The 16,605-nt window shown below is 46.2% G+C and overlaps 1 protein-coding gene across 2 annotated transcripts in view; it reads left to right on the top strand.

The window, feature by feature from the left end:
• The window catches only part of PCSK2 (proprotein convertase subtilisin/kexin type 2), a 213,885-nt gene that overhangs the window by 115,958 nt on the left and 81,322 nt on the right, over nt 1-16,605 (top strand). For both annotated transcript variants that reach the window (XM_060123339.1, XM_060123338.1), the window contains 2 exons: nt 1,509-1,617; nt 8,369-8,406. In XM_060123339.1, the coding sequence (XP_059979322.1) occupies nt 1,509-1,617; nt 8,369-8,406 (147 nt within the window). The remainder of the gene's footprint in view (nt 1-1,508; nt 1,618-8,368; nt 8,407-16,605) is intronic.

Here is a 16,605-nt window from a genome sequence, read left to right as displayed (position 1 = left end):
TCAGCTAACACCCCACTCGGTACTAGCTGATAGGTATTGATAGCACCCGACTCGGTGCTAGCGATGGAAACCCCATCTGCCTGGTGAAGTGAATATTTTCTCACACACTAGCAGTCCTTCTTGATCTATTTGGGTGAGTTGGTTATGTTTAAAAGGGGCTCAGTGTCTCCAAACCAACCCAAACTGCGGGGCATATTGAAGGAAAAGGAGTGACTAATTTATCAATGTTTATAATTTATAAACTGCCCATTGTAGGAATGCATCACAACTTCCCTCTTGGGGTTTCAGAGCTTGACTATGCTTTACGCTTTGGGGCATGGAATTCTACAAATCCAATCTGCATAACTGAATGAGCTTATGTGTATTAGGATCAGGCTACGTTTCTTGCAATAACAAACAATCCCCAAATCACAGTGGATTAACAGGATCAAAGCTTGTTTCTCACTCGTGCTTCACAGCCAATGCTCTGTAATCCCCAGGGACCCATCTCCATCTCAGCTGCATCCCAACCCCTGCTTTCACGGCATCTCAACGAGGGGGAGGGGCAAATCACACTCTGGCTCTTAAAGCTCCTGCCTGGATGGGACAAATGGTTCATGAGCTCACATTCCAATGCCCAAAACCAGTCACGTGGTTCTAGCTTCCAAGGGGTTGGAGAGGTGCCATCTTCGCATGTGCCTAGAAGGGGAAGAGCAGTCATTTTTATAAAGAGAACTAATGACATTCACACAATGTTTCAGCAACACGGTAACAGCCAGCTCATTACTATGGGCTTCTACCAGTACAAGCTCTGACTTCGCTATTTTTTTATGATTTATCTTTGAGAAAATCTGCACAGGACAAAAAAGCGTAAAAAGAGGGTAGTGAACATATTTGTATGGAATTTTCCTTTTTTTCCTTCCTTTTTTGATGTTTTAGGGGGAAGGCATTTTTATTTTTTGCATTAGAACATGCACCAAAGCTGAGCCAACTCTCTTTAATTCAGTTCAACAAATATTTTTAAGCAAGACTTGGTGTGGTGGTACTGAAATTACAAAGATAAATAGAACATGCTCCCTCTTGTAAAGAATATTGTTATTTAGTGAGGAAATCACATTCAAATAAGAATAATCTGAGACAATATGCGCTAAATTCTGAAAGTGAGGGATAAATAAAGAGCTACAAGAGCAAGCATTTAATTCTAAATTGCGGAGGGTTTCTTGCAATGTTGGCTCTAAGGAGTTTAAAGATAATGATCTAGTCATAAGAGATAGGAAGATTGAAACTGTGTTTGCATATTTCCGTAAAACAGAAAACATTGATTTTGTGTATATCCAAAAAATGGAGGGAGAAGACTAGAAGAGGTGGATGGGAAAACACCCCAAAGCACTGTTTCATGGAAGATGTTGCCCTTTATCTGGCCCTGGAATACCAGGTGTCTGAGGAGTGTGGCAAGTAAACATTTACACAGGTGCTTTACCACCTACACCAAACTCATAAGATTCTCTGCTTTGGAATTCCTGAACCAGATCAATACCGGGCAAGCTGATGGTACTCCTGGCCTCGACTTGAATGTGGCAGAAGCCTGGGAGCTGGGATACACAGGGAAAGGTGTTACCATTGGAATTATGGACGATGGTGAGTATTTCAAAGGCTGTACATCACCTGGAAGCAAGTGTGTCTTTGCACACCTTTGGAACACAAAAGATTCATTGTTTTGGAGATGCAAGTTAGAGGCAGAATGGCCAGATGCTGGGCATGGTCGTCTATACTGTGTCGACATCCTCACTTTTCTCCACATCAGGGGTCCTCAAGCTCGAGGATGCCCTTCACAAATATTTATCGAATTAATAAGTTTAAAAATATTTAAATGAACTAATGAAAGTTGACCATCATTGAACTGTAATTTCTTATTGGGCCACTGCTTATATCTTACTTTAAAACGGCTTCTGGGCTTCCCTGGTGGTGCAGTGGTTGAGAGTCCGCCTGCCGATGCAGGGGACACGGGTTCGTGCCCCGGTGCGGGAAGATCCCACATGGCGCGGAGTGGCTGGGCCCGTGAGCCATGGCCACTGAGCCTGCGCGTCCGGAGCCTGTGCTCCGCGACGGGAGAGGCCACAACAGTGAGAGACCCGCGTATCGCAAAAAAACAAACAAACAAAAAAAGCGGCTTCTGTTTATATTTACCATCTATTTCTCTAGATCTACACTGTCCAGCGTGGTAGCCACTAGCAGTATGTGGCTATTTAAGTTTAAATTAGTTAAAGCTAAATACAGTTAAAAATTCAATTCCTCGATCACATTCGTTTCACTTCAAGGTCTCAATAACCACATGGCGCTAGTGACAATTCAATTGAACTGCATTTCTATCATCCCAGAAATTTCCATCAGGCAGTGTGGCTCTAGATCCCCGCAACAGCTTCTTAGTAACGGGATTGGGGTTTGGGGAATCTTGACTTTATTGCTACTTTCAGAATGAGTCGTTGTAAAGCAAACTGATGACATTTTTTTATATATGCCCCCTGCAATATGTTATTCTATCCCACACGCCTGCCCAGCAGAGATTTAGCAGAGCTTTCTTTTTTATAGTTTGTGATATGAAAACCAATGGGTTTGATGAATCGCTGTGTTTCTAACTGCACATGCCTTGGCTCTGCCAAGATCCTGGAGCATCTCTGCCCTCCGTCGTCCCGTCGCGGGTGTATTCTTGCCTGTCGTTAGCTGTCTGGGTCCTCCGTAAAGCTCCACTGTGCACTACTGGTCTAATTACATATAAAGTCTATACAGAGATGAAACAATGGAGCCTTTCTCTTCTCAAGCTCCTCAAAGAACACGATGTTCTCTAAAGCAAGCCTTTGAAGCAGGATTGATGGGAAAACAAGGAGAGTCAGCGCGCTTAAAATCAGAACTGTCTTTGTGTGGGCTCATTAAATATTAACATAAAAACAATGCGCAGTGTTTTCTGAGGTGTGAGATGTTTTGAAATGGATGTAAAAGCTTTCTCCAGTGGCCAGGGCTCTCACAAGAAGAGAGGCGCTCTCACGAGTGTGTCTGTGTGTGTGTGTGTGTTTGCGCGCGTGTGCCAATGTGGAGAGCTTACCTGTTTCTCCTTCCTAATGCTTTGGCTTAGAAAACACCGTGGATGAGCCCAGCTCACCCAGGAGAAAGATGCGTGTAGGTTTGGGGGAAACCTGCCTGGGATACTCTGTAATCACCATTTCATCACACAGATGTGGGGGGACCAGAGAAGCACCCTTAAAAGTGGCCACAGAGAGGCACGGTGCTCTCACAGAACCCCCAACAGCCCCCGAGATGCCCGTTTCGGGATTCTTTAACTCCAGACCCCTTGACTGACCTTTCTTCGTCCCTTCTGAAGAGAGCTAAGGAGAGGGCGTCGCCTGCCTCTGGTCCACATTTCCTGGCCTGAGAAGCCGAGCCCGCTACAGAGTCTCAGCAGGATTTCCTATTTGATGTTGTTTCTCCTGCTGAGTTAGTGGCCTCTGAGATTCAAAAAAAAGTGCACCCTCTGCCCCTCAATTGTACTCCTAACTTCCCCATTGTTTTGGTCGTCCACTGCTGCAGAACAAGCCACCCCAAAACTGAGTGGCTTAAAACAAACACCCTGTTGCTAACTCTCAGCGTTCTGTGGGTGGACCAGGCTCAGAGGGACAGTCTGGCTTTGGGGTCTCTCATACAGTTGGGCTAAGAAGGAAGCTGGGGCCAGTGTCAACTGGAGTCTCAACTGGGTGCTAAAATGGCTCGGCCTCCCTCTAGCTCCTCGTGGCCTCCCCAGCAAGGTGGCTGGATTTCTTACGGACGGCTCAGGGCTCCCAAGAACAGGCATCCTAAGACAAGAAGCAGGAGCTGCCAGTCCTCTCAAAGGCTGAACCTGGGATGGGCAAGCATTGCTTTGCCCCTTGCCACTGGATAAACAGTCTGAGAGCCAGATTCCAGGGGAGGAGAAATATCAATAGATCCTGCCTCCTGGTGTGGAGAGAGACAAGGGATTTGTGGCTATCTTGAAACCCGCACATGCTTTTCAGTAGGATAACTGAAGAAAAGAAGACGACTAAGCCATTCTCCAAACCCAGCGTTGAACAGCAAGATGAGCGCATCTGGGGCAAAAGCGGCCACAGCAAGGGCAAGTCCAGACGCACAGCTTCTCACCATGTGGTGGGGCACTTCTGCCTAAACACCCACAGACGCGAAGCAGAGATGATGAGCTGGGAGTATCAGGGCTGCATCTTCTCTCTCAGCTGCCTGCACACGTGGATGGTGTGGAATCATTCCCCAGATAGTCTCTCAGCAAGACATCACCCCAAAACAAGGTCAAAGACACACACGGATGCTGACCCTGAGACCTAAGAGCAAAATGAATGTCATATTTTATAAGCCTGTCTTGTGTGGGAAATAGTTGGTGATCTGTGTGTGGAAGGTTCGATTTGTGGACAAGCACAGTTTTAATACTCGTTCACCCCTCTCTGGTTGCCCAGCTCAAAAACTCAGCCATCATCCCCTCTGCTAGATCCAATGATTTGATAGATGCTCACCTCTTTCATGTAGGTGCTTTCGTTAGGTGCAACCCAATGTGACTGCCACACCCTACATACCTCTGGGAAAGAACCTCCATGGCTAACTGTTGCCAAAAGGGCAGAAAGAATTTCTGAAGGGTCTGCTCTGACATTCCGGGCATGTTGATGTCAGCACGGACCCTGCTTAATGATGACGATTCATCCCTTTTGTTGTGATGGAATTGTTTGGTGTTGGGAACTTAACCTGGAAAGTAGGATGTGGCCGTGATGAGACTCGGCGATAGACAGGAGTCACCCAGCCCCAGGACGGGCGCTGGCTATCGAGGTCAAAGATGGTCAGTGAAGGCGTGAGTCAAGGCCTTTAGCTGATGGAGTGAAGGAAGTAAGATTGAAGGCCAGTGGGGCAGGGTCAGAGAGAGCTTTCAAGCTGAAGTAAAAATAAAAACTAGCGTTTCGTGAGTACTATGTGCTAGGCTCCACTTAACATTTGGAAACAGTCATAATTATTCTCTAAGGTTTGTGTTATTATTATCCACATTTTGCAGATGAAGAAATTAAGGTTTAGGGAGAGAAGAAATTGCCCAACCTAATCTTCACCACCATCTTCAGTGCTTGAAACCCACCCTGTGGCTCTGCCTCCCTGGTGAGACTTTGTGATGGGGCCTCATCCTTATAAGCAGAGGTACAAGTTTCAGGGCCAGACAGTCACCCACAGCCTTCCAGGAGATTTAGAACTCTGTCATATGCTGAAAAGCGGTGTTTTCTCCCCTAACCTTGGGCTCTGCAGGCCCCAGAAGGTCCAGCAGGGTGTCTGTCCCCGTTATTATTGCTGTGTAACAAGTGACTCCAATATTTAGCAGCTTAAAGTAACTATTTTTCTTGCTCATAAGATTTGTGGCACAGGAATTCAGAAAGTCTGGGCAGTTCTCACTTGAGGTCTGTCATGCAGCTGAGGTCAGGTGTTGTCTGGGTGGGGGTCATCGGAAGGCTAGAGTCCAGAGATGTTATACATCTCAACTGAACTATTAGCATTGTAACTAAGAATATGTACATGGAGCTCACTGATTCCCTGAGGTCTCCAGAGGTGCCAGCGATTCCTGAGAATATGGACTGTTATAGGTTAGACTTTCAAACTAATGACAGATACTAATGGTTTATGAACAAAAATATAACCAAGTATTTGTCATTTGTGGGCATTCTGATTGGCTGGTGATGAGTCCGTGCCCCCTGTAGACTGTGAGGCTTAGATGGTTGGACAGCTCAGGTTCTGTATCTAAATTGTGTTTTTCCAGGACCTACGTAGCACCTGGCTTTCATTGCTGAAAATAAACCAGTGAATGAAAATAAGAGTGAATACATTAATAATACAAGAACTGAAAAATAAACAAACTGATTAAGAAGATGTATTCAGTGACTTCCACCTTCAAAGATAATCAAATATACAAAAATATTGAAATACTATTTAATTGCCAGGTTATTATTTTCATGCTTAGCTCATTATTATTTTTTCTGAGTCATGTCTATCATCCTTAATCTATCAATAATATTTTCTTCCTCAGATCAAAGTCTGTATCTGTTCTAACTTCACATTCAGTGTTCCACTTAACCTAATCAAAGATCCTTTATTTTAATTAGGCTAAATTTACCTTATTTTCATTCTGATTTCCTTCTGGTTTCAAATTATCTCTTTGCTTTAATATTTCCCGTCACAGAGAAGAGACTACTGCCTCTTAGAAAATTCCTTTCCTAAATAACTTGCATTATCAGAACTTGAGGCCATGTTTTAAAAACTGACTCCCTGTTAAGAAAAAAAAGTGTTCTCTGTATCTTTTAAACTCATCTGTACATTATAAAATGTTTTGCCTAATAATGAGTTCAAAAAATGTAACCAGTTTCCACAAACGTATAGGAAAATTTAATTTCAACACAGCACTCTAAAACCAAGTAGATTTTTCAAATATTTCTGCTCATCTGCACCATCCACAGAACCCTAAAAATGTGGTGGATTAAGGTACTAATGAGGATGCTAGAAATGTAATTTATTAAGTGTTTACTGCAAGCTAAACACTTTCAATGAACCGGCTCCAACCTCGAAAACTGCTTTGCGAGGTAGACAATATTCCCATTTCAAAGATGAGGAAGCTGAGGCTCAGAGAAGCTATATGGCCAAAGCCACACAAATATTACAGTGTCTGAGCCTGGACAGAACTGATCTGTTGGTCTCGTAGCCTGTGCTTATCCCCAACTCCACCCCACAGCCTACACTGACCATCTCTGAATCAGGGTCCAGAGCAAAGGTCTAAAACTTTTATAATATTAGCCTTTAAATCTTCTGACCGCTGTCCTCCTGCAGCTTTGGGGAGGGGAGAGGAGGATGGTGAGGGGGAAGGGCCTGGCTATAGTCTCACAAGCAGCGTGAGGACAGCAATTGCTTCTGATGTCAAAACATGAAAACATCAGCAGCACAGTGACTCCCAGTCCAGAAATTACTTGTGTAACCAGGAAAAACAAAGGAAAACTTCCTTTTAGAAATATACATTTGGGGCTTCCCTGGTGGCGTAGTGGTTGGGAGCCCACCTGCCGATGCAGAGGACACGGGTTCGTGCCCTGGTCCGGGAGGATCCCGCATGCCGCGGAGCGGCTGGGCCCGTGAGCCATGGCCCCTGAGCCTGCGCGTCCGGAGCCTGTGCTCCGCAATGGGAGAGGCCACAACAGTGAGAGGGCTGCGTACCGCAAAAAAAAAAAAAGAAATATACATTTGGATACAAGCTCTTTTTCACAGGACAAAGCTATAATGTGGCCTGGCCTTGGTGTGCATGTAGTGAAGGTGACCACTATGATAGGGACTTAATGACGCTTCTGGCTTTCAAATATTGCAACCCAATAGAGTTACTAATGCCACTGGAATAATAGGACCACCCTGTTCTCACCCCTACCAGGTTGAGAAGAAAGCAAGCACAGAGAGGCCAAGCACCCTGCCTGAAGCCGCACAGCCAGTTGGCAGCGTGGTTGTGATTAAAACTCGAGTCTCTGACTCCAAAATCTACACTCATAACCATGATGCTAGGTAGTACAGGAAGCCAGCCGATTTCTGAGAGGGCTGGATTCTCTGATGTCACTGCTGCAATGATTATATGGCTCTGCAGACCTGGATGAGAGCTTTGCAATTTGCCCTTTGAAGTTTCACAGTGCTTTCTGAGATCCACGAGTTAATGGAACCCAGCAGTGCTCATGGACCAACAGCAAGACGGGCCACATCCAGGAGAAAGTGCAGGACTCCTGCTGGGAGGCTCCCTGGAAAGCCTTCTGCAGAGACAAGAACCAGCTCCCACCCAGGACACCTCGTGGGAAATCACTTGCCCTTTGCCTAATGGCTTTTCTCGCCGAGCCGTGTTCCTCTGGTTTCCGTGCCAGGCAACGCTCTCCTAATCCATTGCTGTCCGGGCTCCGTTAAATAATAATCACTTTTCCTCCCCAGAACCGGTTTCATTTCAGAAGAAATGCCAGTTGATGCTTTAGAAATGTCAGGATTTCCACAAATCTCTCTTAGATCAGTTCTCTGTTGAGCGATCCGTCTTAGGGTCACTAAGCTGGCATTTATGTCAGAAGTGTTATCCTGGGGCCTCAAGCTCTAACTGGCTTCCCTCCTCTGACACATCTGGTGGCCGCTGGCTCTCCACGTGGGCGGGGCAGCACCCTCCCCCGGGGGTGGAAACTCGAAGCTGGGGCCCAGCGCTCACCTCCCCCCCACACATCTCCTGGCGCCAGCACATAAGGAGCGCGCCTTCTCGAGCAGCTTTCCTGAGGATACGTGGCAGGTATTAACCTATTGTTCCTGTGCTCTTGTCTTTTCGCAGGGATCGACTATCTCCACCCGGACCTGGCCTCAAACTATGTAAGTGCAAGCTGCCCTGTGTGGGGAAACGCGTGTGTCCTAAGTGTTTTGGTGCCCCTCATAGTGGGAACTCGCACAGACGCACACACATGCCTGCACGCGCATGCACCCCAGACTGCCCGTCTTATAAGAGCCACAGCTCAGGCCAAAGACAGACGAGGCATGGGGCCTGGCGGCAGGCAGGGGTGAGTGACTTCACCAGAAGAAAAGAAGGAAGCTTGAGATCTGAAAGAACAAAGTGCTGAGAACAAAGGTACAGGGAGAGGGAAGAGAGAGCCTTGGCAAGGTTTAAAATCAGCTCCAGCTGAGGATGTTGAATGGTGGGTGGGAATGAGCCCTTTGGGTTCTTGCTGGACAAAACCGATGGCAAAAGCCAAAAAGAGCAGGAACTCACAGTGCACCCGTAGCTGTGTGAAGTCAAGCATGCCACCTTCTTCTTATTTCGGTGCTGATGCGCACTCCACACTGACTTTCCCCACGACTCTGAGTAGAGCATTTAGTATCCCTTGACACATAACAAACATTAACAGGGAATCACAGTAAATGCTATTGGGCTGGTACCCCATGCTCTGACTTTTGACCCAGCAAGTCACCTGCTGATTTCCCGATAAAATCTCCAAAGCTTTTAAACATAAGCGATGGCTTTATTTTAACCCCAGGGAGTATACTATTCAAGCATTGGGGTAGTCACTTAAAATTACCCAAACTATTATTAAGTTATATTTCTCCTGTAACTTCCAGGGCTAAGTATTTTATAAAATGTTATTTATTTGCTGAAAAGACTCATATTTAGGAGAACATGAATTTAAATGGAGGAAAGATGGTTAACAAGCAGAAGTGTTTGGGGATCAAAATTCTGGGTCATTCTTCCTGGAAGGTGTGAGTGTCCACACTGCAAAAAGAGAAGGGAGATTTTCCATGTGTGTAGTGGACTGGGAATTGGGAAGCAAAGCACCAAGGTGCTGGGTTTCTATTTCCTGCACGGGTCTTACAAACCTGGGAGAGTATACACTGGGCCTAGTGCAACCAAGGTGCCTCCAGAGAGAAATGACAGAAGACAATCCAAAGCTCTGCTCCCCGAGATGAGAATCCACTCTGGTAGATAAGGCAGGGAAGAACCACCTAGGAGTTGCAGATTCTGCCTCAACGACCATCTGCAGAGTCTAGGGACAGCATTCTCTCTTCCTCTCTGACCCCCTGCCCCACTGCTGGTACATGGGGCTGCCCGCCTCGAGGTTCCTTTGCTTCCTTAGAGGCACTGCCCCACGCAGGGCCTTGTCTGTCCCCTCCAAAGCCCTGCCTTTCCCAGCCTCCCCAGTAACTGCAGGACCTTGGAGAGTTCTCCAATGGGGAGGTTGAGAGATGCACGTGCCTCATTTTCTCCAAGGTTCTGATACCCAGGGGCCCTTCCTCATGGAGAAATGGCAGGAGCAACAGCCTGGAGGGGGCAGGTTCGACCTCAGGGCTGCCCTGCACGCGAGGCATTTCCAGTCTCCTTCCCAGCTGAGCTGCGGCTGCACAGGGTTCCCACCGTCCCCCAGGCCAGCGCCTCTTGGGGAAGCCAAATAAGGGTCTGCTCACTTTTGCAAACCAGCGTTGCTCCTCTTACAGCTTCTAAGACTTCAAGGTGGGGTGGCTGCCAGTCAGGCTGGAAGGTGGGCAGCGCACGGCCTCCCTCCTTCGAAGGCCACTTACATGGACACTGACCTGGGCATCCCTGGCCAGCCCAGGGGTTTCCGTGACAGCTGCCCCTGACACCAGTCACCGGATTAAAAAGAGATAGTGATTCAAGTGGGAGAAAAATCCTCTGGGGCTCTGATGAACTGCAGGTACGATGCCAGTCGACAGTGGGATTCATCTGCCAGAAACTCTAATCTGAAATTGGAAAGGGAAAGATACCCATTGAGACGCGCCAGCTCCACCCAATTCTGCCACAGCAGAACATACCCCAAACCCTATGGGTTCTGTGAGTGTGCTTTTCTGCTTTCCTTTTTATCCCCTTTGTTTCTTTCCAAAAAACTTCTTTTCTAATTAAAAAATACCCAAGAGGGAGGGGATATGTGTATACGTGTGGCTGATTCACTTTGCTGTACGGCAGAAACTAACACAACATTGTAAAGCAACTAGACTCCAATAAAAACAAAATAAAATAAGTCACTGCTGACCAAAGTAAAAAAATAAATGTCCTCTATAGAAAATGTAGGAAAACATAAAACAGATTCAAAACTAGCTATATCACCGTTCTTAATACTTTAACATATTTTCGACTTCATTTCTATGCATATATTTTTAATAAAATTGGGCTCTTGTTGCATATATAGTACCCCCTTCCATGTGATATGTCATGAACATTTTTATATTATTAAATAATCTTCAAAACATGATTATAAGGGCTATATAGTATTGCCTCATGTGGTAATTTACTTAAACTTTCCAATCCCCAATTCTTGGACAACTAGGTCACTTCTAATGGGAGTCTCACTCTTAGAGGGAGTGTGAGAGACAGTGACAAGGGTGGTAGAGGTCTCCAAACCACAACATGCTTAGGAGAGTGGAAAGAACTGGAAAAAACACAACTTAAGAAGCACATTAAATATGTTTTCAAATATTTCCAGTTCTCCATGATGGATGAGACATTTAACTTGTTCAGTAATTTCTCCCATGAAAATTCCCACCAACAGGTGACCATTGCGGGAGGAAGATTTTAGTTCAGTTAAAGGAAGAACTATCTAACGATTAAGGAATAAATTAAAAGAATTAGCTCTCCCAGGAAGTAATGGGTTCTCCTTATCGGAAAATGTTTACGAGGAGAGTTGATGGCCTTTTGGTGGGGATGTTGAGGAGATGACTTAAACTAGATGACATCTAAGAATTGACCAGAAAATGTGAGCTCTGGACAAAACTGCACAGTTTGACAACTTCCATCCAAAGGAAGGTCTGAGTCTTCAGCAATTATCAAAACCCTTGGAACTTTACAAACCAATTGTATCTAATTACACATGACTTTGAAAATGTCCTATGTCTTTGGTATAGGTGAGAAAACTGAACACTGAAATAGCTCATCCCTAATTCCTCAGCAGAGAACCTGAAGCAGCTAGTTTTCGCTAGTCACAGCTCTCCCTCATTCTGTGAAGAGCTGAGAATGACAGCTTTGAAGCTACTAACCAGATTTATCTTCTTTATTTTTAATTAAAATTTTTACACTATAATTAACAGAATGAGCATGGCAAGTGGAGTAGACCTGCCCAGGAGGGCAATGAAATCAGTGGATGGTGATAAACTCGAAAATTGTTTGAGCAAAGGATTAACAGGCAGCTTCACACCTTGTTAGGTGACTTACTGGCTTGGATGTGAGAACTAGCCCCGTGCCCTTCCAGTGGAATGCACTTTGGGGAGGTCTGTGTTTGGGTTCCTGCAGAAGCAGACCCAAGACAAGGGTTTCAGGGCAACTAGTTTATATGGAAGGAAGGTCAGAGGAAGGGAGAGCGAGATGGGGAAGGGAAGGCAGCCAGTAAGGGGTGCATTTCAAACAAGTCACTATGGTGAGTGGCTGGAATCCCACTGGGGCATCTGTGAGATGACGCAGAAGATGTACACCAGCGTTATCCCACTGGATGGGATACCCGGGAAGCTGGGGTATTTATATAGCAACTCCTATCAGTCATTGGTTGAGGGTTGGTCACAGGGGATGTTAACATCCCAGCTGCTCCTACTTTCCCACTGTCTTGGGAAACGCCCTCGGCAAACAGAAGTGGGTACAGGCAACTGGAGCCCACCAAGGACGCAGAGATGACAGAAAGAGGCATAAGGCTGGGTCCAGGCAACGTCTGCCAGAGGGAGGATGCCTTGGAAATATATTAAAGATTAAAATAAACAGAAATGTGCTCAGTGAGAAGTAAAAACCGTATCAGAGGTTCTTAGACAAATATGACAAAAACTTCTTCATAATCAAACCAGGTGAAATGTTTCCCAAAACAGAATTAATTTCAAAGCTTGTTTATTCTGTATATTAAAAGAAAAGACTCAAGGTAGGCTGGTCGTCCAGTGTTCTTTCTATTTAAACTGAGAATTTTAATCCTCTGAAAACTGTAAATCAATGTATAAATGTAAGTCATTAGTGTTCATTTAATTCAACAAATCTAGCCTGTATCTGTTGAGTTAGGAGCAAAGGATAATAATGGCCACTTTTATTGTTACTCTATTGTTCTATGATTGAATTTAATCTGAGGAACCCAGTCTCACTGGTAAATATTCACTATTCCAAATAAATACATTCACCTCTCTTCATCTCAATAGTAATAACATGAAATGAGTCTTAGCCAAGACCCTATTTTAGACCAACTTGAAACTGGGATTCCTTTACCCCGTCCTCTCTGGATATTTGCTCCAGCTCAGTCAGATGGCTGTGCATTGGGCCTGCCGTGGCCGAGCCCCAGAGGAAGAGAAACCAGACACAGGTGTTCTCCAGAGGAGCCTGAGGTCAGTCAGGACACAAGTGTGGGGCGTGGCTTGCAGGTGAGGGGTGGGCAGGCCGGGAGGTGGCTGTCTTTGTGCTGTGTGGCCCCCGTGCAGCAATGATCACGGGCCCACGGTCACGGTACAGGTCCAAGCCTGGGGTCCTTTCAGGCCTGCAGAATAGAGGGAGACTTCTATTCAAGAACATGCAAGTGTGGGTGAGGCGGCCGCTTTCAGAGCATGGGGGCGGCTGAAGCTGAGTATCTCCTGCTCTGCTCCAAAAGCAGGATCCTTTGAGATGCTTTGCTGCTGGAGCTAAGGAGGTGAAGAGATGGCTAGTGGTTCTGTAAAATCCAGAGAGAGCCTTCCCACTGGGGTGAGGGTTTTCTCAGAGGCAAGTAGCTTACTTAGGAGGAGACCCCAGCAAGCACGAGCCAGCTCTCCTGGCCTGCCCGCCGTCCACGCAGAGTAGGGTCAGGCAGGGTGGCCGTGCTGACCCTTGGAAAGCGGTGAAACCTGAAACTCAGTGAAACCTGAGTGTGACTCCCGGCTGCCTGAGTCTAAGATGTGTAACCTTAGACTCACCTGTTAAACCTCTTTGAAATTCAATCTCCTCGTTTGTGAAGTGGGCCAAAAGAGTTATCAGGTGTGTTGTGGGGTATCGCTGAGATACCGTGTGTACAGCACCTGGCAGATACTAGATGCTCAATAAAAATCCATTTCCTTCTCGAAAGAGTTGAGATGACACGAAGCCAGCCTGTCCCGATGGAGAAGCAGGGACACGCCTCCAGAAAGCGGTGCAATTGCTCAGGGCACGCCCAGCGACCTCAGCGTTATCAAAAGAGAATAAAGGGCACCCCCAGACTAAGCATAAGATTGTGAGACTAGGAAAAGCAGAGGGTGAAGGTGGAGGTTACCAAAGTCAATCTCAAAGATCTATTTGAAAAATAAAAGATTGATCTGAAAAAGAGCAGCGAAGCAAACAGAAGGAACAGGGAGAGAGAAGCGATTGCCTGCAGCCAGGATAGAAGGAAGGAGGAGGCCCAGAGAGAGAATTTCTGATCTGTTTTTCTCTGTCACAGACCTTTGAACTAAAAGGATATTCACGGATATTCATCCCCTAGGTGGGTGAGGAATTGTACAACAGTAATTTTTCCAAATGAGGTTTCCTCGAGGCCAGAGAAACGAGGCCAGAGAAACGACCTCTCCTGACGCCTAAGTGGTCACAGGGCGGAGCCCAGGCTCCTGCCCTGACGCAGGGAGTCCTGGCCCTTCTCACACTCGGGCCTCCACCTTTTAGCTTGGAAACTGTGGGTCACCCTCTGAGCAGCTCCAAGATCTTGTGCTGAGAATCTGTGCGGGTTCACGTGCTCTTCCTGAAGTTTTTCCACAAATTCTTGGACGCAGCAAATGTGGAAGATTGCCTGGACTCCACTCCCCAACCTTCTCTCAGCTTCTGCTATGGGGCTCCACAGAACCTCCCTCTAAAGGGTGAAGTGTATTTCCCAGCCCTTGACTTTGGGCTGGGCCTTGTGACTTTTCTAAAGCAATAGAATAATACAGAAGTGTCAGTGGGCCAGGTCAGAGGCCGTAAGCGGCCTTGTGGGGTCCTGCATGCCTTCCTAGGCTTCTGCCATCACCATTAGAAGAGCAAGCCTGGGCTGGCCTGCAGGGACCCGGGGGGGCGATGACAGGCTTGTGGGGAAGTGCTCCCCCAGCTGCCAAAGCCTAGAGCGCTGCCCCCCGCATCCACCTACAGAACGGCAGGAAGAAGCTGAGCAGCCTAGCCGAGCCCCCCCAAAATCAGCTGAACCCCAGGCAACCCCCGGCAGCAAGCAGGCACTGCCCAGCTCCGCAGAGCTGCCCACGTGCGCCTAGCCTAGGTCACCTCGCTCCCGGCCGAACTGCAGACTCATGAGTGATACACATGCTTGCTGTTACATGGCGCTCACACATCGTGATGGTTTTGAGGCGGCAATTGTTACAGTCACCCACACTGGACCCTCTTCCGGGCCCTCTCATGGTAATTGAGGCCCATCCCAGCCTAAGGAGAATATAGATTTCTCTGGCCGCACCCCAGACCTACTGAAACAAAACCTCTAGGAATAGAGGTCATCACAGGTATTTCTTTGACAGCATTCCCAGATTCTGATGACTAACTTCATCATTCATTTCGGCACTTACCTTGCTCGTTCATTCAGTCATTCCTTTATTCATTCTACAATGCTGTTCCCCTAAAACGTGTGACTCTATCACAACTAGATCACAAGCTCTGTGTAGGGAAGTGAGTAACTTTTTTTTTTTTTAAGAGTAAAGTTAAAATTTGTGGTAATTTTTTTTCTATATACAAAGAATTACAGTACATGTTTATGGGGACTCCTAGAGCAGGGCTCCCCTCTTTTTCACTAAGAGTTCTACTTACAGCAGAAAATCTATCAGGGTGAAGGGGGGCAAAAAAAGTGATGGACCTCCGCTGACACCCCCTCTGCCCCTTTCTTAAAAATGTAAAGATAGATTTCTATTGTCAGCTTGTTTTTTTGCCAAGACTTGGAAAGCTGCTCTTCCATCAGTTCCTGTGTGCTGCACTCGCCCATCTTCAACAGTGAGTAACTTTTAAATTTTGTGTCCTTCTTAACGTTTAGCACAGTGCCGAGCAGGCGTTTAATAAATATTTGTTAAATTGCATTGCATATCAATTAATCATTCATACTTTGCAAATGAAATCAGGGGCTAAATCACATGATGGGCCTCTCTCAGTGGTGATGGGAAATGCTGGCATACAGAGCTTCCTCTGACTCCCAGCTGTCAACCGTCTCCAGGTAGATGCCACCACCCCATTCCCCATAATGCGTGTTGCCAGTGAGGGGATAGAAGACCCCGGAACTAACTGAGGCCCCCATGGCTGAAGGCCTGAAGAGAATGTGATTCTCATTGTGGATAAAACCGCCTAGAGATAACCAAGAGCTCTTTCTTTTCTGTAATGTCTAGAACTCCTCAGGTTGGGGGAAATACAATTAAGTTCCCAGATGGGAAAAGATGAATTACGCTCTTTGGTTCAGTTCAAAATTTGGAACATCATTTATGCTCCAGGGCTGTTATTTCACCAACAGAAGTTCTTGGAAAAGAAAAAAGCCCACAAGGACCCACACTTTTCCATTCTTTTGATGGGTTCCTGGCTGGTGACTGGCTTTGAAGAGGGGCCTTTGAGCTCCACGTGGCAGACGGCCGCCATGATGAAAGGGTGGCTGCTGGGCATGGGCCAGGCCTCAGCCCTGAGTGACTCAGATGCTGTGAAGTATTGATTGCATGCATCACTTCAGGCTTTTAGGCTGATTAATATTTAAATAAGTACATTAATATTGCATATGAAACCAAGGTTTAAACAACCTTTGTGTCTTGTTGAAAGGAGCCGGCATTTTTTGATGTACTCATTAATGCTGGCCAGATCACAGTGAGCACTTGATCACCAGGAGGCTAGACTGAATATTGGGGGTAAGAAATTTTTTTCAATCATTTGGACAGACCATCAGTCAAATGACTGTGATCTGACTCAACCCATGTACTAGAGGAATCTGTCTATTTTTACAGGAACGTACTTTGACATAGAAACAGGAGAAAATAGAATCTTGATTAACTGAAAAGAAGCTACTTATTTGGACCTAGACTTACAACTGCAGACGAAAGCAAAGGGGAAAAAAATCTTGTTAATAGATCTTTCCACATCGCTCAGTTGACTAGTTTTCT

This window comes from Lagenorhynchus albirostris, chromosome 15, assembly GCF_949774975.1.
Source record: "Lagenorhynchus albirostris chromosome 15, mLagAlb1.1, whole genome shotgun sequence".
Classification (NCBI taxonomy): Eukaryota; Metazoa; Chordata; class Mammalia; order Artiodactyla; family Delphinidae; genus Lagenorhynchus; species Lagenorhynchus albirostris.
This window is presented reverse-complemented; position numbering and strand designations above follow the sequence as displayed.